This window comes from Phodopus roborovskii, unplaced genomic scaffold (assembly GCF_943737965.1).
Source record: "Phodopus roborovskii unplaced genomic scaffold, PHOROB, whole genome shotgun sequence".
NCBI classification, from domain to species: domain Eukaryota; kingdom Metazoa; phylum Chordata; class Mammalia; order Rodentia; family Cricetidae; genus Phodopus; species Phodopus roborovskii.
Genome location: NW_026126575.1, coordinates 3,145,871 through 3,171,411, shown reverse-complemented (window position 1 = coordinate 3,171,411; position 25,541 = coordinate 3,145,871). Strand labels below are relative to the sequence as shown.

At 42.7% G+C, this 25,541-nt stretch overlaps 1 protein-coding gene across 1 annotated transcript; it reads right to left on the bottom strand.

Annotated features, from left to right (window-relative positions):
- Nucleotides 1–216: 216 nt before the first annotated feature.
- LOC127235999 (vomeronasal type-1 receptor 48-like) lies at nt 217–25,541 on the bottom strand. Its single transcript, XM_051203389.1, is given in 3 exon segments — nt 217–272; nt 24,615–24,627; nt 24,630–25,541. Coding segments are annotated over 3 exon segments (981 nt in total).

Sequence of the window (25,541 nt, the reverse complement as noted above, 5' to 3'; positions counted from 1 at the left end):
CTGGAGATTTTGGCAGTGCCGTCAGGAGATGCCCAAGAGTTTGGAAAGTCAAATCAGCTGTTTCTGATGACCTAACCAGGGTTGTTTAGGAACTTGAATTCTCAGCAAGCTGCTCAAATCCTTAAGCCTAGATTTAGGCTTTCTCCCTTTTCCCCTCTGGGCCAAAAGATCCATTCAGCTTCTTAGACAAGTGTCCTGAAGGGAACAGCAGAAAAGTCAGGCGAGGGCACTGAGAGTTTGAATAGAAGACGCTGGTTCTTCACTGGGACCACCTGACAATCAACAAGACTGGACTCAAAGTGGGGAGAGCCAGATGAAAACACATCTCTTACAGTCTGGTGGTTTAGACTCTCCCCAAAGGCTCATGTGCTTCAGGTATGGTCCTTAGCTGGTAGATCCAACCATGAGAGGTGATTAGATCGTGAGATCTCTGATGTAATTGAAGGGTCAACCCACTGATGAATTCATGACTTGATGGTGCCATTAGGGTTAGTGGAGACAGAAGATATACCTTGTTGGAGGAGATAGGTCACTTGGGTTAGCATTTGTGCTGGATATTTCACAGCAATAGTAACCCTAATTGAGAAAGAACTTGGTACTATGAGTGGGGTATTGCTGTGAGAGACCTGACCGTGTGTTTTGGGAAGGACTGTGGAAGAACTTTGAACTAGAAAACTATTAAGTGTTGAGAGTTCAATGGGCTATTTTGTAGGAGCTTGGAAGATAATTGTTGGGAACAGTGTAGATTATTGAGGCCTGGCATGAAGTTTCAGAGGGAAGCAAAGACTCTACATGGCCATGATTGAAGATTCTTTAGTTTCTGGGCAGCTGGGGCTTAAGCATCAGTGGTGATTTAACAAGAGATTATCACTACTGAAGTGAAACATTTGCTTTACTGGGACAACTGATGATGGTTAGCTGGAGAAATTAGCAGTGATTAAGAAAAGATCAACATCACCGAAGTGGGATCTTTTGGGAAGTATTTCCCAAGAGTCAGCACATAGAATCTGTGTTCCAGAAGTAGCCAAGGTTGTACTTTGTGCTGGCAGCTGAACTTAGTAGTGTAACTAAGGCAGTACTGTTTTAGAAGGCATGAAGGAGTCATGGGGAGCAACTATGACTCTGAATCATGAAGAGAGCCTAGGAGAGGCTATTGGTGAAATTGTAGCCCAATTGCAGTAGAAGGCCCTACCATTTCGGAGATGCCAGTTCATAGAATGACTGCCAAATATAGCAGAAGCTCTAGGGTGGTACTGGCCTGGTCTAGAAGATAAGCTGTGTGTGCTGCAGAGTATGGAGCCAGAGAAGTGACCCAAGCTCTTTGGAGGAGCCCAGGAGATCGTGATTCCCAGATTTGGACATTGTTTTAATCTGATCATGACTTGTTTCCCTTTTTGGGGATGAGTAAGAAGGGAAAAGTTGTGGCTTTATAATGATGTATTTACATGTCAATTTGACAAAAGGTCAACTTGCTGGATAGTTTCATGTCAACTTGACACAAGCTAGAATTATCTGAAGGAGTAAACTCCAACTGAGAAAAATATCTTCATATGATCTGGCTGTAGGCAAGCCTGTAGGACATTTTCTTATTTATTAATTGATGGGAATGGGCCTAGTGATTGATGTGGGTGGTGCCATCTCTGCACTGGTTGTTCTGAGTTCCATAAGAAAACAGGCCAGGTGAGCCTTGGGGATCAAGCCAGTAAGCAGCACCCCTGCATGACCTCTGCATCAGCTCCTGCCTCCAGGTTCCAGCCATGCTTGAGTTCCTGTCATGTCCTCCTTTGACGAAGAACTGTGTTGTTGAAATGTAAGCCAAATCAATTCTTTCCTCCCAAGTAGCTTTGATCATGGTGTTTCATCACAGCAATAGTAACCCTAACTAAGAGCACTAGAAGAGTTTGACTTGTCCATGGCCCCTCTTAATGCTGGTTTTCTGTTGCTGCCTTGCCATATCCTCCAAACTGCCATTGTGCCATGTTATTTCTACTAAAAGTGGAATATTAACAGAGCCAGCCAACCATGTACCAAAGCCATGAACCAAAATAAAGATTTTCCCTGCTTTGTCTTCTCTCTCTCTCTCTCTCTCTCTCTCTCTCTCTCTCTCTCTCTCTCTCTCTCTCTCTCTCTCTTTTGTCATAAAATAACCAAAAACTGAATAATGTGACTCCATCTGCCAAACTTGCTATGTATCTCTGGGCTATCAAGACGAACTTTTGTCAACTTGGCACACAAACACATCACTGTAAAGCCAGTGTGTTTCCTCGACACTAAAAATGACAGCCTATCTGCCACGTGTCTGTGAACAGTAAAGATGAGATCTGTTTAGGGGGCACTATGTGGCATTGGCCTGATATGACACTTGTCAAGGGAGTAGACTGTTTGAATAAAATGTCCCTCAGAGGCTCACGTAATTGAATGTTTGAATGATTTGGTGACTACCAGGAAATGGCACTATTTGGAAGTATTAGAAGGATTAGGAGGTGTGGCCTTGTTTGAAGTAGTATGAACTTGGGGTGGGCTTTGAGGTTTCAAAAGCTCTTGCCAGAACCAGGTTTGCACTCCGCCTGTGGATCAGTAGCTCTCACCTACTTTTCCATGCTTACTGCATGCTCCCCACCATGATGATGATTATGGCCTAAGCCCTTGAAACTGAGCAAACATCCAATTAAATGCTTTCTTTTATTAGAATCACCTTGGTCATGGTGTCTCTTCACAGCAGTAGAGTAGTGACCAAGACATGGTGTGTGACTTTATGCTCCAAGAGACAACAGGTATGGGGACAGCCGATGGCCTTGTTTACTTTATACATATTTCTTCCATCTAATGATTGAGCTCTAGAGATCTGAATGGAAGCTGCTGTGTGGAGAGCACAGTGGGACCAGATAAGCCAAGGCCAGCCAGTTCTAAGGCCCAGTGTGTCAAGTCTCATAGGCTGATACATGTCAAGAAAAGGCTCAAAGAGAAAAATGACAAGACTGTACATGCATTTTTAAATAGTCCTCTGGAAACAGCATTTTCAGCAAATGGTGCTGGTCAAACTGGATAGCTTCATATAGAATAATGCAAATAGACCAATTTTATCACCCTACACAAAACTCAAACTCCAAAAGCTCAAGAACCTCAGCATAAGGCCATATACCTTGAATCTAAAAGAGAAAGATGTGAATCATTTTGAATTCATTGGAACAGAAAAAGCATTCCTGAATAGGAAACCAATAGCTTGGGCACTAAGAACAAAAATAAATGGGACCTCATGAAACTAAAAAGCTTCTGTATGGCAAAGGACAGCATCATTAGAAAAACGAATGGTAAAAGACATTTACAAATTTATGCATCTGATATAGGGCTAATATCTAAAATATATAAAGAACTAAACACCAAAAAAACCTAATTAAAATACCATGCAGAACTAAACAGAGTTCTGAAAAGATGGAACACAGATTGCCAATTAACATCAGGGAAATGCAAGTCAGATCTACTTTAAGATTTCATCTTACACTAGTCAAGATGGTTAAGATCAATAACACAAATGTACCACCATGGAAGTTAGTGTGGTGGTTACTCAGGAAGCTAGGAGTGGACATACCTTCACCTTTACATGGTGCTGGAGGGTAGTCTACAATGCTGTCAGAGGAGAAAGCTACATGTCAGGCCAGCTACAATGGTGACCTGCCTGCATAATATGCAGGTGCAAAATGGTACAAAAGTTGTGGGAGTGACCAACCACACTATCTGATTGCATGTTAGGTCCACTCCATGACATGGAACCCATGCCTGACACTGCTCATGTGCCCAAGAACCTGAGACTAGATAGGCCATAAACACAGAGGAAAACCAAAAACGACTTTCCCACTAAAGGAACATAGCAATAGAATGACTCCTGATGGCATTCTGTATGTCCAGGATCAGTGTGTCACTCAGTCATCATTAGAGACACTGACTGCAGTAGATGGGAACAAATACAGAGACTCAGAACTGGGAAAATGCTGAAAGTGAGGAATCTTGGAGCACTCCATTCTAAATGGGATGTCTTTCTCAAACCCTTCCTCTCGGGCAGGGCTCAGGGAGCTATGAAGAAGAGGAAATGGAAAGGTTGTAAGAGTCAAGAGGGATGGAAGACACCAAGCAAACAATGTTTTCTAGACATAGCAGGACTAATGCACACATGAACTCACAGGGACTGTGGCAGCACAGGTCCAAGCCAGATGGGGCCTCAGTGCTGAGAGAAGTAGACACAAACTCCCATCCCTAACCAGTGGCAGCTGCTCACAAAGGGAAATTAGTTTTCGCCAACAAATTTTACTGTGTATACAAACTACACTTAAGGGAGGCCCAATGCCCATCAGTAGATGGCCAACACAACACAAATTCAATTCAATGGTACTTTTGGAGATTTTTTTTCTTTGTCTCATAATGCTTTGGGTAGTTTGTGTGTGTGTGTGTGTGTGTGTGTGTGTGTGGTTGTTTGTTTTTTTTTTACCCTTACTGGTCTTTTGCTGTGGAATATTAACTAGGCAAAGATGAGTTACATTTGTTTATGCTGCAGAATATTATTTTAACTGAATAAAGGTGCGTTTTGTTTATGCCACATTTGTTTAATTATGTGTTACATTTGTTTCACTTTGCCTATTTAAGGCTCCTGATTGGTCTAATAAAAAGCTGAATGGTCAATAGCAAGACAGGAAAAGGATAGGCCGGGCTGTCAAACAGTTGTTCATTTAAAGATGGGGCCAAGGTGTACTGGTTCATTTAAAGATGGGGCCAAGGTGTACTGAATCCTCCTTATTGCCTAGAGACTATCAGTCAAGAAACTCTTGACTTTAAATCACCTAAAAACAAACCAAACCCCCCAAACCCCAGTCTAGGCCTCTTTCAGTGTGGAAGAGTGGTCTTCAGGCTTAAAGGGATACACATCTCAATGGCTTGGAAGGGGTCTGCTTGCTCCCCTCTTCAGAGGGTTGGGGGTGTGGCTTAACTCATCGTTTCTGCTTATATTTGTTTATGACCCTTTGCTTTATTTGCCATTCACCTAATTTTTTTCGAAATTGCCAGAAATGAAAAGAAAATAAAGGATATCTAAGCAAATGGGGTAATGCCTGTGAGCAGCAGGACCGCTAAAATGTTTTCCTATATGCTGTGCAGGAGGCAGGAGATTCTGGATCTTCCTGACAGCATTCAGGTGAAATTTCCTTATTGATTTCCAAGAACCTCTGTGCATCTGTGTGGCTTGGGAGTTCATCAGTGAGCTGCCCAGCAAATAGGATTTCAACTTGAGGTTGAGACTATAACGTAGTCCTCTAACACTAACTACAGAACACGTGTGTGTGTGTGTGTGTGTGTGTGTGTGTGTGTGTGTGTTTATTGTACAGTTTTCTGGCATAGGAATGGCCTGAGTGTGGCCTTGTGTGCACATATAAGGCTTCTTTCCTTCAGGCCCCATCCCCTATCAAATTAGATGAAGGCCATCAGAAAGCCAGAAACTGTTTCCTATGAGCTAGGTGGGGGTGGGAGTGGGGTGGGGTGAGGGGGATGGGGGTTAGGGTGGGGATCAAGCAAACCTTCAGCCAACTTGTTCTGGAATCCTGAGCACTGTGTCCACACACTCCATATCCTTATTCCCCACTAGCAAAATGAGACCATCTGGCACCACACTCAGAGGTATTTGCCTGGAGGCCAGATTTACCCTGTCTCCACCTGTGAGATTGTACATAGGACAGTGTGGGATGGAGCATGGCAGTCTTTATGCCCTGCTGTGTGGAGTAGCTGGAAACAGGAGGAAGGCACCTCCCATTTCAATTCCCATCCATGGCCTGAGCCTCTTGAGCAGTAAGCATGCCCAAGGCCATTTGCAGTAGGCTCGCTGAGAAATCACTTGTGGAGCACTGGAGCCAAGACTTTTGAGAAATCTCTGAATGTAATGGTCATGCATGGCCTCTCTGATGTGGTCAATGGTCAGCTGACTGTGGGCTCCTAATCACCTTTGGTGGAAGGTTCTTAGCATCACATCCTGACTAATATATATTCCAGGCAGGTCATCTCCTGGTCTTGGCTCTTCTCCACCCAAGTTCAGCTGTCCTATGTCAGGCCTGGAACCATGGTCATGTGACTTCCTCAGGGCCCTGCTTGCACATCTGCCCTCCAGTTTCCAACTAGTAACACATCATTGGCAGGAGATACAGGGCAGGGCTCAACTAGAGGGAGAGATCCCACAGCTGGGAGAAAGAAGCCCCATTTTGGGCTCTGCCCAGGCCAGCCTCCTTTTTCCCTCACAGGATTGGGCCCTCAACCACATCCTTGAACCTCCCAAGCTGCTTAGCATCTAGTATCTGCCAAAATCTTGGTCTGTCAAGCCCAGATAGTACCTGGGGCTTGTGCAGCTGAAAGGCTGGTCTGTGTCTCTCCTGCTTTATGTAGGAGCCATTTTCTGGAGGAACAGACAGCTCTTGGATGGGGAGAGCTTAAAATACATCCACAATAACACTGAGGACCTGCAGGTGTTTCATTTTCTGATTTTTAATACTGACGAAGACAACTCCATCTCTATTAGTCATGAGGGTTAAATCACAATGTAGACACACCGATGATCCTATTGCCTGGATGCTGCATCAGTCAGTTGAGATAAAATGTTCTTGGGATTGGTCCACAGACACTGAACTTTATAAAGGTTTTGGGGGAAGAGGGAATTCTAGGACGTAGCCACTAGTATGGAGTACTTGTTAATGGCCAGAGCTCTGGAGTTGTTCATCATGGATATAGAGTCTTTGCTACATAATAACAGACCTTTTGCCAAAGCCCCTGTTACCCATCTGTCAGATGGAGAAGGCAGTGCTTATTTCCCAGGGTATTGCAGGGTTAAGGGAGTAATAGGTGCTTTGTGCCAAGTGAGTGCTCCCTAAGTAATCCTGGGAAGGTCTGACTTTTCATATCCTCACCAGAGGCACTGCATGAATCTGTGTCCCCAGTCCCTAGTGATCACTTAAAAACAGATGTCTGTAAGTGAATATGGCTATTGTTACTGTAGACAAATGTATGATGAGCAAAATCTGTTGCTGTGATGACAGAGCTGCTCTCTGGCTTTTGACTGAGCACAAAAACATTTCCTATCACTCTTTACAGGTTGAAGTAGCCATGATGGTTCTTGCCACCACTTGGATCATCCTTCTTCCCATGACCTTATGAGCTGTCAAGTAAGATTGTGAAATGGAAACAGGACTCTGGTCCATGATGGCCTGGTGAGCACCATGGCAGCCTACATTGCCCATCTTGGGGCTGTTTTTCCAAGGGAAAGGAAAATCTCTCAGGTTTGGTTTGGAACACGAAACGCTCCATTTCTTCATTGCCCTCCATTTCATTCTTAGTCCAAAGACCATAAAAACTCCATGTCCAGAGGACAAGTATCCTCGATCACTAATTCCCTCATGAGTCTGGGACAGAGACATCAGAACCTGTCCAGTCCTCTCCTGAACCCTATCCCAGCTGCTCTGGCCTCCTCAGGAGGTTCACATGTGCCAATGACCAAGCCCAAGATCCCCAGGATTCCATGGCTCTCCTAAGTACTGTCTCTAGATCAGACAAATGCTGCTCAGAATCTCCAAGCTTGGTAGTGCTAGCTGGTCTATAACTCACTGTGGAGACCAACTTGGTCTCAAACTCACATGGATCTGCCTGCCATGGCCTCCTGAAGCTAGAACTAAAGGCATATCCTACTACATTCTGCTATTTCTAGCTTTGTGAGGAGCCCCACATTTATTTCCACAGGGTTCCCCAGTTTGTACTCTCACCAACAGAGATCAGGTGTTTCCTTTCCTCACATCCACAGCACACCTCACTTCAAGCATAGACCTTGCCTTAGGGTAAAAGGATATAAGAAGATATTCCAAGCAAATTGAACAAAGATATAAACAGGCATAGCTATTCTAGTATCTGAAAACAATAGATTTCAAGCCAAAACTAATCAGGACAGGGAAGGACACTACTTACACTAAAGAAAAAAAAATCAATTGACAGACTATTACAATCCAAAACATATTTGTGCCAGACATGGAAAGACAAACATGGTATGTAGTCACTCATATATGGATATTATATAGAGAGCAAAGGATAACCAGTCTACAGTCCATGACCCAGAGAAGCTAGGAAACAAGGAGGACCCTAAGAGAGACATACATGGACCCCTCAAGAAGAGGAAAGGGACAAGATCTCCTGAGTAAATTGGGAGCATGGGGGAGGGAGGGAGGAGAAAGAGGAAGGGAGAAAGTGAGGGGGAGAAGAACAAGAGGGATCAGGAAGGTTGAGTTGGGGAAAGAATGGAGGAGAGCAAGGAACGATACCTTAATAGAGGGAGTCATTATAGGCTTTACAAAAAACCTGGCACTAGGGAAATCTCCAGTAATTCAGAAATATTATCCCAACTAAGAATCTAAGCATTAGTGGAGAGGCTACCTTAAATGTCCTTCCCCTATAATGAGACTGATGACTACCTTAAATGCCATCATAGAGCCTTCATCTAGTAGCTGATGGAAGCAGAAGCAGAGATTCACAGCTAAGCACTGAGCAAAACTCCTGGAATCCAGTTGTAGGGAGGGAGGAGTGATGAGCATAGGGGATCAAGACCATGCTGGAGAAACCCACAGAAACAGCTCACCTGAGCAAGTGGGAACTCACAGACCCTAGTCTGACGGCTGGGGAACCAGCATAAGACCAAACTAGGCCCCTGAATGTGGGTATCAGTTCTGGAGGGAGCTTGGGCAGTCTATGGGGCCTCTGGCAGTGGAACCAGTATTTATTCCTAGTTCATGAATGGGCTTTGGGAACCCATTCCCTATGGGCTCAGTCTAGATTCACAGGGGAGGGCCTAGGTCCTGTCCCAAATGATGTGACAGACTGATGATCCCTCATGGGAGACCCCACTCTCCCTGAGGAGTGGATGAGGGGTGGAATGGGGGGAATTGTAGGGGAATGGGAGGATAGGAGGGAGGAAACTGGGATTCGTATGTAAAATAAGGTTGTTTTTAATTTAAATAAGTCTCAAAAGCCATATCAAAAAATAAAAGATTTCATCCCAGAAAGGCAGGGATGGTTCAACATAACATAAATCAATAAATGTAATTCACCACATAATTTGATTCATGGACAGAAACCACATGTTCATTGCATTAGTTCCAAAAAAAGGCCTTTGACAAAAATGCAACATCCCTTCATAATAAAAGTCCTGAAGAATCTAGGGATACAAAGGACACAGACTACATATTGGAGAAAAATCCCCCCAAATTTTACATTAAAACCAGAAACAAGACAAAGATATTCACTCTGCCCCCTCCTGATCAATACAGGACTTGAAGTCTTTACTAAAGCAATAAGGTAAGAAAAATCAAGAGGATACAAATGTGAAAAATATCCTCATATGATGGGAGATGTCATTCTGTAAATATGTTTCTCTTATTAGTTTATGAATAAAGCACTGTTGGCCAATAGGAAAGCAGGATAGGTGGGACAAGGAAACTAGGAGGAGAGAGGAAGTAAGGAGGAGATTCAAGATGAAGGACCTACAGGATAGTATGCCAGCCCCTCTCCGGTAAGATAAGACCACATGGAAGTACTTAGATTAATAGAAATGGGTTAATATTTAAGACAGAGCTAGCCGATAAGAAATGCTAGTAGCAGGCCAACAGAATTATATCTAATATAGTGTCTCTGTGTGTTATTTGGTGCTAGTGCAGCAGTGGGCCCAGGTCGGCAGAAAAACCTACTCATAACACTCATATGAAGATAATATGATCCTATATATAACTTGAATTATTTATAATTTCATTTGTCATTTTAATAAAATTCAACAAAATTTCCAGAAATTCTGTAATATCCACTTAGTAGGATGGGGACACTGAGTTGCTGGACCAGACAAGCTCCTGACCTAGCATGACTTGCACAGTTCTGAGACAGCCCAGAGTCCTTTTCTGGTGATGCACAGGCTGTTCCTTCTATCTGGAATGCCCTTCTCTCCTCCTTGTAGACCTAACTCAATGTGACCCATTTCCTGACCCTTACACCAGCCAATCAGACCTTCTCTGGAGCAGTGACAGAGAGATGGCAGAAGGCTTAGTGTGCAGTCAACAGGAGGCAGTGTCCAGGGACACTGACTGACTGTCCAGGGGGCTGGCACCCAGTCCACATGGTACAGCCCAGTGTCTGCTATTGAGCTTGGCACTGGACCCTCCCCTATCCTGGGCCCTCGAGTCAGTTTTCTGTGGTTGCTTGAGTACCCGCCTGCTGCCCTGACAACCAGTGTTGAGTATGTGCTGTCAACACGGAATAGATTGAGGTTACCCAGAGATCATTACGAGGGCCAGGACTGCCGGCAGGGACATTCTGCAGATGGGAAAGACTGGTCAGAGCTGAAAGGACCACCCCAAGTTTTGATGTGAGGGCCCAGGATTCTCCAAAGCCCAGGTTCTCTCAGCTGTCCTGTGCCTTCTTTCTGGAAGGAGCTCCCATGGGGGCTGGAGGATGGGGTGGCGGGTGCACAGGTGGGCTTGGTTGACTGAGGAGGAGACAGAAAGCAGTATCGACTGGGCTGAGCTGTGCTTGATGTGACTCTAACTCTACCCAGCAACACCACGCAAAAGAGGCGGACAAGAGATTCCAAGATGGAACGTCTGAAGGATGATTGAGTGGGTGCCAGCAGTAAAAGCAGAAGAGATGGATCGGCTATGCCAGTGAGCCCATTATGAGGTGGGGTTGTTTTCCAGGGATGGACTGGAAAAAAGGGTAGAGCTAGATGGGAGGGTCTGGGGGAGAGAAGGGGCTAAGAGTTTGGGGAGAAGGGATTGGCAGAGCTAATGGGTGGGAAAAGGAAAGGATGAGCTGGAAGAAGAGTTGGAGAAGCCAGTAGACCTCCATAAAGGATAGGCGGGGCCAAGTGTTGGGCAGGGCCCATGGGTGGAGTAACAAGAAACGCTGAGTCTGATGGGTGAATGGTTGAAGGGAGCTAGTAATATAGACAAGTGGGGTGGGCAGGGTCAGTTTGCTGTGCCTGCAAGCGCTTCCTGTGGGAGGGTCGGAGGCTTAGTCTCCTAAAGGAACCTAGCTGACCAACCTCTAGTCTACTCAGAGAAGCTGGGGGACTTGAAAGGGAAAGCGCAGGGAACTTTGGGGGTCAAGGCTGCACGGTTCCCTGAAGTAGCAGCTGGGATGGGCAACTGCACTTAAGTTACATGGTCATAGGAGAGAAGCAGCTGGGACTGGCGACCGCGCTGACGTCACGCGACCATCTGGAGAGAACCCTGGAACTGGTGGCTGACAGTATTCTGAGCGGAGTAGTAGGATCTCCTGAGTTGATGTCACAGGTGCCTCTCTTCCACAGTTTGGACCTTGCGAAAGGCATATTCTGTCTCCATCTTTTCCGCGTTTGGAGCGGCTCTGAAGAATATGGTATCGGTTTCCCACCTGCAAGACTGCGGTCTCTGTAGAAACCTGTGTCGCAGATACAGCCTCCCAGGTGACCCAGGAATCCCAGAGTGACAAGGCAAGGGGTGCCAACCCCATCAGAAGTCAGGTTGTTTCCACTGCAAAGTTTCTCTACAAGTGACCTGCCACCTCACTGCCAGAAATGCATGGCTCTGATCGAGCTTTCATCAGGAGCTGGCCTCCCCTCTTTCCCTATTGCATCACACCATCCCTCTCCCTAAATGTCCAGAGCACTTAGGTATTCACCCTCCCTGTATGAACTGCTGTGCGGTTTTTTCCTTCTTGAAGCTGCCGACCTCCCATGTGACAGTAGGTGGCGCCACTAGGTGATGCGTACTTAAGGCTTTGACTAATGTTCCCTTGCTTGTTGGCTTGCTGGTCCACTAGGTTGGTTACAGGAACCTTTAGAAAGCCCCTTATAATTTTATAAGCAGCCTATACTTTTAGTGCAGCTGTCAATGAACACTGTGTTGAATTAATTTTCCAGGTATGATAACTGAAAAATCATCAAGGAATTCAGTCCCCAGCATGTCTCAGTGCACCAAAGCCAACCACACAGTTTCTCTCAGAAGTCAGGCAAGGGCCAGAATTCGCTTCTGGCTTTCCTATGGCTATTAATCCTGAGATGTTTGAGGAACTCTCCTGAGCTGCAAGGTGTTTCTTCCTACAGCTCTGATTTTTATACACCTTATAACAGAATTCAGTCAGTACTTCTCTACCAAAACTCCATTATTTTCTACCCAAGCAAAATTACTTATGAGTCAAACATGTAAAGTTTCATATTCTCCACGTTCTTATTTAAAGTCTCCCTAGGTGTGTGTGAGTATATATGTGTGTGTTCTCGTGTGTGTGTGTGTGTGTGTGTGTGTGTGTGTGTGTGTATGTGTCTTTGTGCCTGTAAAATCCCCGTGCTTCACCAATGAGGAAGAATGCCCATCATTGCCAGCTGGGAAGGCATGGTGGCTAAAGCACCAGGCTAGCCTAGCACATTGCATCAGATGTCTGGGAGCAGAGAAAGTGATTGTACACGTGCTTGCTCTCAGCTGCTCTCTCCTCTGTTCTGCAGATCAGAGTCCCTTCACGGGGGGGGGGGGCTCTCCTAGCTCAAATAATAAATCAAGGTAAACTCCCACATACAGGCCCACAGGCCATCCTGATCTAGACAGTTCCTCACTGAGATTCAATCCTACATGATTCTAGAGTGTGTCGAGGTGACAAAACTAACCTCCACTCTTTGTCAACTTGACATAAAAACATACTACTTCTCCCTTATCTCATAATAAATATACTCCAACTTTAAAAGTCCACATAGTCTTTAAAATTCCAATACTTTAAAAGTCCTGGGCAGTCTAAGGGACCTCTGACAGTGGAACCAGGATGTATCCCTGGTGCATGAAAGGACTTTGGGAGCACGTTCCCCATGAAGAGATACTCCCTTAACCTAGAGGCAGGAGGGAAGGTCTAGACCCTACTCCAAATGACTTGACAGATTTTGTTGAACCCTCCTGGAAGGCCTCACCCTCCCTGTGGAGTGGGTGGGGAATGGGACTGGAGGGGAGGTGGGGGGCATGGGAGGGAGGGAGAGGAAATTTGGATCCATATGTAAAATAAAAAATATATATATGTATATATATGTATATAAATACATATATATAGAGAGAGTCTAAGATCACTTAACTGTGAGCACCTATGAAATTAAAAACAAGTTAAGTATGTCCAACATAAAATGGCACAGAGTAAACATTCTTATTTAAAAATAGAAGAATCAGGGCATAAAGGAATACCCTACAAACTAAAATGCAGCAAGGTAAGCACCAAATCCTACAGCTCCATGTCGAGCATCCAGAACTCACAATGCAACTGGCTGGTCTTAAAAGCTAGGGTAGCCCTACTCTTCCATCCCTGCCAACTGTAGTACACAGACTTTTGTTCTTAATCTGGCTCCAGTCCACTCCTGTGGCTGTCCTTGGCAGATGTCCTGGCCTCGGCAGTATTCTGGGGTCCCTGCTGCAGCTTAGGCTTAATCTTCACAGCTTCACACACTGATCTCACAGGAACTCTCCACAGGGACTCAGACTATACCACACTGTGCCCAGGTGTAGCTGTTGTTTATGATCCCAACCTACCCCTCAAACTTTTTTGCATCTTTCAAGATTCAAGAAACCAATAATATGGGTGATGCTTATGATGTTGCTGAGTATTGATGTGACACTGGCACCCTTGTAGCTTTTGTGTACTCTGAGGAAATTTGCCGTAGTCCCAGCATAGCATAGCAGATTTCTCTGTAGTGTTGTTGATTTCTCTATATATTACAGCTGGTTTTTCAGCATGAGCTTCAGCACCACCCTGCCTTGAAAATTCCTCTGCCAAGCAACTCAGTCCATCGCGTCTCAGTTTTGTATACAGGCAAGATGAAGCCACATTCTTGGCTAAAATTTCCAAAGTAGCCTCATTTCAGTTTCTGTCACTCTGTGTTCCTTTCTGAAATGTCAGGAGCTGGGCCTCCACTGTCCATGTTCTCTCAGCATTTTTCTCATAGTTCATCAATCTCTGTGCACAGCATTCAGTGGATTTTCCTTTTTTCTGGCCCAGAGTTTCAAACTCTTCTTCCCCCCCCCCCCAAAGCCACACAGTAGGTTTATCACAGCCAAGATGACACTCCTAGTGCTGGTTTCTGGCTCCATTTCTCTTCTGATGCTATGATAAAATACTCTGATAATGGAAGCTCAAAGGAGAGAAGATTTTGTTTGGTTTTCTTCTTTTGTGATTTATAGTTTTAGAGAAGCTGTAATCCATCATGTCAGACAAGAAGCCAGCCCATGACATTGCATCAGCAGTCTGGCAGCAGAGAAAGAAACACGTGTATTTTCTCGGCTCACTCCCCCTGTTCATAGAGTTTGGGATCCCTTGCATGGGATGACACCACCTACAGTGGTGGGTTTTCCTACCTCAATTAACACAATCCATATAAACCCCTGCAAGCATGCCCTCAGTGAAGTCCTTTACTGAGACTCTGTCCAGATGATTCTAGACTGTGTTGATAATTCAAACCAATCATCAGCTGGTGTGCAGAAATGATACTGATTTCTTTCTGTTAATTTTGTTCCCTGTTACTTTTCTGAAAGCATTGAGCAGATAGAAGAGTTTTCTGGAAGAAGTTTTGGAATTTAAGAATAGAATTCCTTATGTGAATTGAAAGAAAAAAAAAACATGATCATTTCATTAGATGCTGAAAATGCCTTAGACAAAAATCTAACACTGCTTCATGATAAAGGTCTTGGAGAGATAGGGGGTACAAGGAAAATACCTAAACATAAAGGCAATATGCGCCATGCTAACAGCCAACATCAAACTCAATGGGGAGAAACTCAGAGTGATCTCACTAAAATCAGGAACAAGACAAGGCTGTCCCCTCCAAATCTATTCAATATAGTACTTTAAGTTCTAGATAGAGCAATAAAACAGCAAAAAGAGATTAAGGGAATACAAATTGGAAGTGAAGAAGTAAAACTTTGCAAATGATATGATAGTTTACATAAGCAGCCCCCAAAATTCTACCAGGGAACTCCTACTGCTAATTAATGCCTTCAGTAATGTGTCAGGATACAAGATTAAATAAAAAAATCAATAACCCTCCTATATACAAATGATAAAGGAGCTGAGAAAGAAATCAGAGAAATGCTACTCTTTACAATACCCACAAATAGGGGCTGGAAAGATGGCTCAGAGGTTAAGAGTCCTGGCTGCTCCTCCAGAGGACTTGAGTTCAATTCCCAACAACATGGTGGTTCACAACCATCTATAATGATGAGATCTGGTGCCCTCTTCTGGCTTGCAGTGCAGGCATAAAGGCAGAAAGTCATATTCATAACAAATAAATAATCTTAAAAAATATCAACAGCCACAAATAACACAAAATATCTTGTGATGCTAACCAAAACAAGAGAAAAAGAAGAAATTTAAATCTCCAAAGAAAGAAATTGAAGAAGATTGAAAGATCTCCTATGCTCTTAGATAGGTAGGATCAACATAATAAAAATGGCTGTCTTACCAAAAGCAATCTACAGATTCAATGCAATCCCCATCAAAATTCCAACACAATTCTTCACAATCCTCAAAAGAATATTCAAATTCAAATGGAAAAACAAAAAACCCAGAATAGTCAAAACAATCCTGTACAATAAAGGAACTTCCAGAGGCATCACCATCCCTGACTTCAGGCTCTACTATAGAGCCATAGTAATGAAAACAAGCTTGGTATTGGCATAAACACAGACATGTGGATCAATGGAATCAAAATGAAGACCCTAAAATTAATCCACACACCTATAAACATCTGATTTTTGGCAAAGAAGCCAAATTAAATATCTTCAACAAATGGTGCTAGAATACTTGGATGTAGACAAAGAATGCAAATAGATGCATATCTATCCCCATGCACAGAACTCAAGTCCAAATGGATCAAAGACCTCAACATAAATCAAGTTACACTGAACCTGATAGAACAGAAAGTAGGAAGTAGCCTCGAATGAATTGCCACAGAAGAAGGCCACTTCCTAAATATACCAGTAACACAGACACTAAGAGCAACAATCAACAAAGGGGACCTTCTGAAACTAGAAGCATCTGTAAGGCAAAGGACACAGTAAATAAGACAAAATGGCAGCGTACAGAATGGGAAAAGATATTCACCCACCCCACATCTGATAGAGGGCTGATCTCCAAAATATATAAAGAACTCAAGAAACTACACATAAAAATATAAAATAATCCAATTTTTAAAATGAGATACAAATCTGAACAGAGAATTCTAAACAGAAGAATCTCAAATGGCTGAAAGATATTTAAGGAATTGCTCAGCATCCTTAGCCATCATAGAAATGCAAATCAAAATGATTGAGATACTTAACACCTATCAGGATGGCTAAGATCAAAAACACTGAAGATAGCCTCTGGTGGAGAAGATGTGGAGTAAGGGGAACACTGCTCCAGCGGTAGTGCTAACTTGTACAGCCACTTTGCAAATTAGTATGGTGGTTTCTCAGAAAATTGGGACTCAATTTACCTCAAGACCCAGCAATACCATTCCTGGACGTATATCCAAAGGATGCAGTCATACCACAAGGATATTTGCTGAACTGTTCATAGCAGCATTATTTGTAATAGCCAGAACCTGGAGAAAACCTAGATATCCATCAACCAAAGAATGGATAAAGAAAATGTGGGACATTTACACAATGGAATATTACTCAGTGGTAAAAAAAAACAATAACATCTTATATTTGCAGGTAAAGGATGGAACTAGAAATAGCCATCCTGAGTAAGATAACCAAGACCAAAAGGACAAAGATGGTATGTACTCACTCAAAAGTAAATATTAGACATGAAGCAAAGGATAACTAGACTGCAACCCACAACCCCAGAGAAGCTAGGTAAAAGGGGAAACCCTAAGAGGGACTCATGTAGTGAGATAGTCCTTCTGTGGCACCGATCACGCCCATTGGGGGGTGGAGCCATGGGTGGAAGTGACCTGTGGAAGGAGGTCGGAGGAAGAGCTGGGAAAAGCTCTCTTGCTGGCGGGACTCGGACAGGAGAGCATCAGGTGGAATTTCCTGGTGTTCATCTGTCTAGGTTGTAAGTTATTTCTCCCTGAATAAACATCTATTCAGCCTATTTGTTTATCCTGATCCTTATTTAACTGCAATAGACTCATATGAAGGTCCCCACGAAGAGAAAATAGTTAAAATCTCCTGGGTAAACTTGGAGGGGGTAGAAGGGAGGGGATGGGAACATGAAGAATCAAGATGATTGAGTTGGGGAGGGCTGGAGTGGGAGAGCAATGAAAGAAATATCATGATAGAGGGAGTCATTATGGGCTAGAGAGAAACTGGTGCTAGAGAAATTCTCAGGAATCCACAAGGATAATCTCAGCTAGGACTCCTAGCAATAGTGGAGAGGATGTCCAAACAGGCCTTCTCCTTTAATTGGATTAGTGACAACCCTAGTTGTTATCATAGAGCCTACATCCAGTAACTGATGGAAGCAGATGCAGTGACCTACAACCAAGTAGTGGGCTGAGCTCCTGGAGTTCAGTTGAAGAGAGGGAGGAAGGATCATGTGAGCAAGGTGGGTCAAGAGCACAATGGGGAAAACCACAGAGACAGCTGACCTGAGCTAGTGGGAGCTCATGGACTATGGATAGATAGCTGGGGAATCTGCATGGAACCAAACTAGGCCCTCTGAATGTGGGTGACAGTGATGTGGCTTGATCAGTTGTGGGGATTGGCAGTGGGACCAGAACCTATCCTGGGTACATAAACTGGCTTTTTGGAGCTCATTCCCTATGGTGGGATATCTTGCTCAGCCTTGATACAGGGAGAGAGCTTGGTTCTGCCTCAACTTGGTATGCCAGACTTTGTTGATTCCCCAAGGATGGTCTTACCCACTCTGAGGAGGGCATAGGAGATGGGACCAGGGTAGGTGGAGGTGGAAGAAGGGGAGAATGGAATAACTTGGGTTGGTATATAAAATGAAAAATAATTTTTAAATAAAAATATTTTTTAAAAGTCTCCTTATGTGCCAAGTTACATTTATTGATTTGCCTGTATTGAGTCATTCTTACATCACTGGAATGAGTCAAATTGTTCATAATGTATGAAGCCCTCTCTTGTGCTCTTGAATACTTTCTGCAATACTTTATTGAGAACTTTTGTAACCATGCTTATCAGAAAAATTGGTTTGTAGCTTTGTTTTTGCTTTTGTTGTATCTTTATCTGATTTTGATGTCACTGTGATGCTGGCTTTGTAGAATGTGTCTGGTGGTTCCTCTCCTTTTCTGTGGTGTGGGAGAGTTTGAGAAGCACTGGTATTGGCTCTTCTTAAATACTGGTTAAATTCAACAGCAAATGAATCTGCTCAGTCTTTTCTGGGTTGAGGACTACTACTGTTCCAATCCCATTGCTTGTGGATATTTTTAAGTTGTTTCTATTAATTTTGGTAGTTTGTCTGAGTCTAGAAATTTCTCTATTTCTGCCAGAGTTTCCATATTTGAAAATATAGCTTTAAAAGTATTCCCTAAGGGTCTTCTGGATTTCATTGCAATTTGTTGTAACACCCTTGTTCATTTACAATTTTATTAATCTCAGTCTTCTATTTCTTTTGGTTAGGTTTGGTAAGGGTTTATCAATTTTGCTTATTTTTGTAAAGAACTCCTTAAAAATGTATATGGGTATTTTGCCTGAATTTATGTCAGTGCGCCACATGTATGTAGTATCTGGAGAGGCCAGAAGAGGGCATCTAATCCCCTGAGACTGGAGTTCCAGATAAGGTCTTGTAAGAACTGAACCCAGGTCCTCTTCAAGAGCAACCAGTGCTCTTAGCTCTGGATTGACCCTGTATATGGCCCTTTTCATCTGAATTTCTTTAATTTGTGCCCCAGACTCCATTTATTCTGCCATCTGCTGTTTTGAGTTTGACTTATTCTGATTTTTCTGAGACTCTGGGGGAGTTGTGTCATTGTATTTTTTTTTCATGATTTCTCTGCTTATTTAAGATAAGTACTCAAAGCCATGGGATTTTTTGTAGCGCTACTTCTGTTGTATTTCAAATGTTCCAATAAGGTGTGCTTTATTTCCAATAATTCTAGAAATTTCAAAATTACTACCTGGTGTCTTTCATGACCCGCTCTACACGTAGGGTATATCATTCAGCTTCCAAGTACTTATGTAGTTTCTGTGGTTAGAGATTCCCAGTTTTATTCCACTATGATCAAGTAATATTTCATCTTATTTGTTCTTTTCAAGGTGATCATTGCTGTCAAGATTGTGACCTGTGTTAAAGAAGGTTCGTGTGCTGCTGAAATGAACTTGTGTTCTGTATCTCTTGGAATCTTTCCTGTACATTATGTCCATTTAATCTTTGATGTAGTTTAACTCTAAAATTCCTTGATTGGTTTTATTTTGGATGTCCTATCTAAATATGAGAGGGTATTGAAGTCCCCCACTATGGTTATATTAGGATCTATTTACCTTCAGTGCTCATTATGAAATTGGGAGTCCTAACATTCATTGCTATACTTTTACAATTGTTGTGTTTTCCTGGTGAATTAGCGTGTTAATATGAAATAGCTTCTTCATCTCTTCTAATTTTGAAGTTTTCTTTATTAGATACCAGAATTGCTACACCAGCTTATTTTCATCTTCTGCTTGCTTAATAAATTGACTTCTATCATTTGACTCTCATGCTGTGGATATTTTCCAGTCTTACCTCTGTATTTGAATATGGTATGTGTGTGGATGGGAGAGGATATGCCACATTAGTGCAGGTACCTGTACAGGTCAGAAGTGGTGAGCAGATCCACAGATCTGGAGTTACAGGTATTTGACAGTCTTCTGTAAAAGCAGCAAGTACTCTCAATGACTGAGCCATATCTTTAGCCCAAGTCTTTGTCAGTTAAATGTATTCCTTGGAGACAACAGATACTTGTATCTTGGTGGGATTTGCATGTGTTGGGGGCAGGAAGGGTCATTTGTCTTTGTACATCTCTGCGAAAGCCAGAAGACAGCCTCAGGTGTTTCCTCTGAAGAACTGTTAACTTCCTTTGAAATGGGATCTTCTTTGGGCTGGAGCTCACCAATTAGTCTAAATTGGCTGTCTAGAAACCTTCAGAATTGATTGATTGGTTGACTGATTTCAACAGAATATCAGTGTATATCCCTCCCTGTTCTGAAACATATGGTGGTTTTGCACTCATAAATGATCTTTGCATCTCAGCCTCCTAAGTGCTGCGATTTTAGGCAGGAGCTACCATGCCCTGCGCTACATCAGTTTTTTGTTGGGAAACGAACTCTGGGACTTCTCTTGAGTTCATTTTGCAGGCAGTACACACTGGTTTTGGTATTTAGGGATTGAGAACTGGGGAGTACTAGCCATTTTCCCTATAGCACATCTCATAGAATAGAGCTAGGTAATGCAAGAAGGCACATTGCCTCCAAATTTTTTGATGCATACATATCTAAATGATTCAAATATTTGTCCGTTTATATCTTTATTTAAACAAGCATGCTTTCATATTTATATCTCAGGTGATAGTTCAGCATAATTGGGGTTTTAAACTTTGTTTTTGTTTCTTTACTCTCCAACAATAAGAGTCCTCATGTCCTCCTTGCCACCCACTATCCACCTATTTTCCAACCATGGTGGAAACCTTAGAGCATTAACTCCTACTTCTGTAAGAAACTCATTTGCTGCTGAGAATCTGTTGATATTGAGTCTCACAGCTAATGTTAACCATAGATTTACAATTTTCAGGAAAAACATAATTATCAGAGGTTCTTTTTTAAAAATATTTTTTTATTTTACATATCGATCCCAGTTTCCTCTCTCTCACATCCTCTCATGCTCCTCACAGACCCCACCCCCACCCCATCCCCATCCACTCCCCAGGGAGGGTGAGGACTTCCATGAGGGATCATTGAAGTCTGTCAAATCATTTGGGGTAGGACGTAGGCCCTCCCCCGTGTCTCTAGGCTAAGGGAGTATCCCTCCATGGGGAATGGGATCCTGAAGTCTGTTCCTGCACTAGGGATACTTCCTGGTTCCATTGTCAGAAGTACTATAGACTTCCCAGGTCTTCTAACTGAGACCCACATTCAGGGAGTCTGGGTTGGTCTTTTGCTGGTTTCCCAGCTATCAGTCTGGAATCCATGGGCTCCCCCTTGTTCAGGTCAGCTGTTTCTGTGGGTTTCTCCAGCCTGGTCTTGACCCCTTTGCTCATCACTTCTCCCTCTCTGCAACTGGATTCCAGGAGTTTGGCTCAGCTGTGGGTGTCTGCTTCTGCTTCCATCAGCTACTAGATGAAGGCTCTGGGATGGCATATAAAGTAGTCATAAATCTCATTATCGGGGAAGTACATTTAAGGTAGCCTCTCCACTATTGCTTAGATCATTAGTTGGGGTCATCCTTGTAGTCTCTGGACATTTCCCTAGAGTGAGAGTTCTTTTTAAACTTATAATGGCTCCCTCTATTATGGTATCTCTTGTCAATAAAGGCACTTCCATGGCTATCACCATCCCTGGCTTCAAGCTGTACTGTAGAGCTATAGTAATAAAAACAGCTTGGTATTGGCATAAAAACAGACATGTGGATCTATGGAATTGAATTAAAGATTTCCCATGCTCTTGGATAGGGTCCTTTCTGACAATGGGAGGAGAGTATGGCTGGGAGTCACCATAACATGAGGAACTGTATTAAAGAGTAGCAGCATTAGGAAGGTTGAGAGTAATTGCCTAGGAATCACTGAACCTGAGAATCGTTGTTTCAACTAGACTGGCAGGGCAGTGAGGACCCCCTTTTTGGTGCTTGGATTATAAGCATGTGCATACATGTCCTACCTTTACTTGTGTGTTGGGAACCTGACTTTGTGTATCCTCACCAGGAGACACTCTGCAGGAAGCTGTGTGCCTGGTCCATGGTAGACACTGTAAATGATATCTGTGAGACAGTACCTGTGACTGTTATCACTGAAGACAAAGCTGTGGTGAGATATATCAGTTGCCGAAATGATACAGATGTTCTCTGACTTAGACTGAGCATAAAACTACATTTCTCAATACCCTTTGCAGGTCAGAGGAGGCATAAGTATTCTGGCCAATGCTAGCTAGGCTGAGGTCACTGGGTCTTGGATTCTCTTTATTCCCCTGCCCCCAGCATCACTCTTGACATTTCAGTACTTGTAGCTGTTAAATCCTAATTCATTTTGTTGGCATGTAATGTGTTGTCAGGCAACATGACTCATTAAACATGGAGAAAGTACATGTAACCTAATCTTCGCCAGTCTGTCTCCTGCCATCACCCAGTGTTTGAGTTATTTCCTTCAGTAAAAATCCTAAAAATTGAATTGGTGATGTACAAGAAAAAAGAGTGACTTTCCAGGTGTGGAATGTGAGTTTAGCATTGACACATTTCTGTGAATTGGTCTTTTAAAATGCCAAGTGTTTCACCTATGTGAAACACACATGTGACAAGATTTGGTATTTGATTTGATGTCTAATGTCAAAGCATATTTCAAACCCATGGCTTTACGGCATTGCCTAATATAAAAGATTTTCATGTTTCTGATTTGCTCTTTACATTTGAAGTTTTGCAATCACAGAAAATTTTGCCCTGGGAGTTCACAACACTGCAGCTACATATGTGGTCAAGTGCCAGAGTTGAGCACACATGGTGCTGGCAAGAAAGGATGTTGCTTTTCCAGGAGAGACTGAGAGCAAGATTTGGACCAGCAGAGAGCAATCTTCAAATGAATGGTTGGGACACATTTGTCACAAGATTTTATTATAGAATAATTACATTCTGGTGTATTTACATTCTTGTTATTTTTTAACTTTATTTTAATGTATGTGTGTGTGTGTGTGTGTGTGTGTGTGTGTGTTTTCATGTCTGTGAATATAGGCATTGATGTTTCATGATATGCAGAGGTCAGAGTTCAACCTGTTATGCTGGGCTACACTTTCTACTTGGTTTAAGGTTGGGTCTCTTGTCATCTCCTTGGTATGGATCAGTCTAACTGCAGAGGAGATTCTGTGAATTCTGCTCCCTCATCCATAAGAACTCTGGGATGGAAGATGCCTAGTCCTTCATTGTCTGGTGTTATGTGGATATCTGAACTCAGGTCCTTGTTCTGCAGTGAAGCCTTTATCCACTGAACCTCAGGGGGACTAGAGAGAATGCTGGGATAGCTACATGAAGATAATGTCTTTCTCTTACTATGAGGAAGCACACAAAGCATACAAAGATTTCATTTGAACATTCTAGCCACACTACTGAGTGTTAGTGAGCATTGTGTCCCATAACTACACATATCTACAGCATTTGTTTCCCCTGAATTGAAATTCTGTCCATCAAGAAAAAAAAAAAAACTCCATTTGCTCTTTTTCTTGAACCTCCAAAATGGCATTGTGTTTTGTCTCTCTGAGTCTAACTACTGTGTGTCCCACCCTCTCTCTCTCTCTCTCTCTCTCTCTCTCTCTCTCTCAGTCAATCTACATAATACTTGTGTTTCTCTCACTGAGTTATCTCACTTTTTGTAACAACTTCATGGTTTGTATATGTTCTATTGCTGCAGAAAACAACCAAGGGATGAGACACCCAAGATGAAGCTAGGAAGCATTTATCTTATGGAAACAATAGACCCATGGAAAAGTGGCCCAAAAGCTGTTCCTGTGGCCCCTGCATAGCAATCTTGAATGACATATATTTGGTTGGCTTATTAAGCTTCCTTAATAGAGTTTGTTAAACTGAGTAATAAGCAGAAATGTTTGCCCAAGCAACAGAATTTACCACAAGCCATTTATAGTGCAGAGGAGGGAGGAGCAATTGGGTTTCACAAGAGATGTGGGTCAGGTCTTGAATTCAAGAACTGACCGGTACGGTGTGGCTGTTTCTTGTTTTTCAGGGCTCAAAAGTTCAGCAGCCTCTACTGGAATTGCTCTGAACTTTAAGACTGAACAGTGTCCCATACCATTCAGAAACTGTGTTCTGGTCATATGTATTCTAGAAAGTTGTTTCCATCTCTGTGAATTTTAAATCCTGTTATTGTTAGTATTGCTGTACAAGTCACTGTGTGGTTCCTTGCACAGTTCTCTTTTGAAAGTGATGTGTGTAATTCCTTTTCTTTCGGGTCACATGATTATTTATAGCAAGAAATGTTTTCTTATTTTATTTGTAAAAACAGATATAGCAGAGGAAGTTGAAATATTGAAAAGTGTTGGAAATGTTCACATACTAAAATGAGTATGGGCTATCTCAGGCTGGGATGTGTAAGAGCCACTTCATAGGACTCCCTTAAAGACTCATTGTTATGTATATATAAGCTGATATATATATATATAAAGTTATATATCATATACCTTATATATAACATGAGATATACATAACCATATCTCATATACCATATGGGCATGTGGCTTAATTTCCTGTTACATGTTTTCCACCATATGGGTTAAAGTAAATAATTTTAAGAGAAAAAAAATATAGCTTCACATTTTCATATATACCAAAGCACATAGACATTATGCCATGATTGACAGCTCTAATGCCAGCACTTTGGCTCTTCTTAAAGGAACTTATCCACCACTGAATATACAAACATTTATCGCCCTCTCACACATGGACCTCAACAAGTTACCTATATGTTTTTCCATGCTCATAAATACAAAAGGACTGACTGTGGCATAGATATGGACCACAAAGAGTTGGATATAGTAAGATGTTGGATCTTTCAGGAACATAGTTCTTGAGCAGGAGATAATGCTGTCCAGGATGGACATCAGCACAAAGAAGCTCAAGAGCACCAGAATGATCTGGGTGGCCCTTTGCTCTGGAGATGCTTTAGGAGAAAGGCTGGTGCTGTGGAGATGCCGGACCTGCTTCTTGTGCCTGCACAGGAGAGCCAGCATGTACCCGCTGGAGAGGATCATGAGACCAATAAGAAAGGCTTCTCTGAGGGCCAACAGAGTGGAAAATGTACTTTGCATGAGGTAACTCATGGGTAGAATTGAGCAGGATTGACTAACATACATAAAGTTATATAAGGTCAGATTGGGTGTAGCGATAATCGATACTAAGAGGTGACTGCTAATCAACATATAGAAGACATTCAGGAGCAGCAGGGCATGTAAGATGTGATAGGGGGACTTATGTTTGAACTTTGCTAAACAGGAGCTTCTGGGACTGAGGATGATTGCCTGGAGGACACTCAACAGGCTAGTGGTACACAGGGAGAAGCCCCTAAAAATTCTGTATGTGTAAACAAGGAATTTACATGTGATGTCATCCCATCCTTTCCAAGAAATAAAAATGTCTGTAGCTACGACTGTTGTAATCAGTAGCATAATCAGGTGGATTAAGGCCAAGAAACCAATGGGCAGGTCCATGGGTTTGGGCTTCTGCCCATAAATGAGCTTGAGGATGTGAAAGAGAAGCAGGATGCTGTTAGCCAAGATTCCAATGCCAATTTCAGAGAAAACTGTGTTCTGTAAGTTGGAATCAGTGTGGAGTCTGCTGTTCTTATTCAT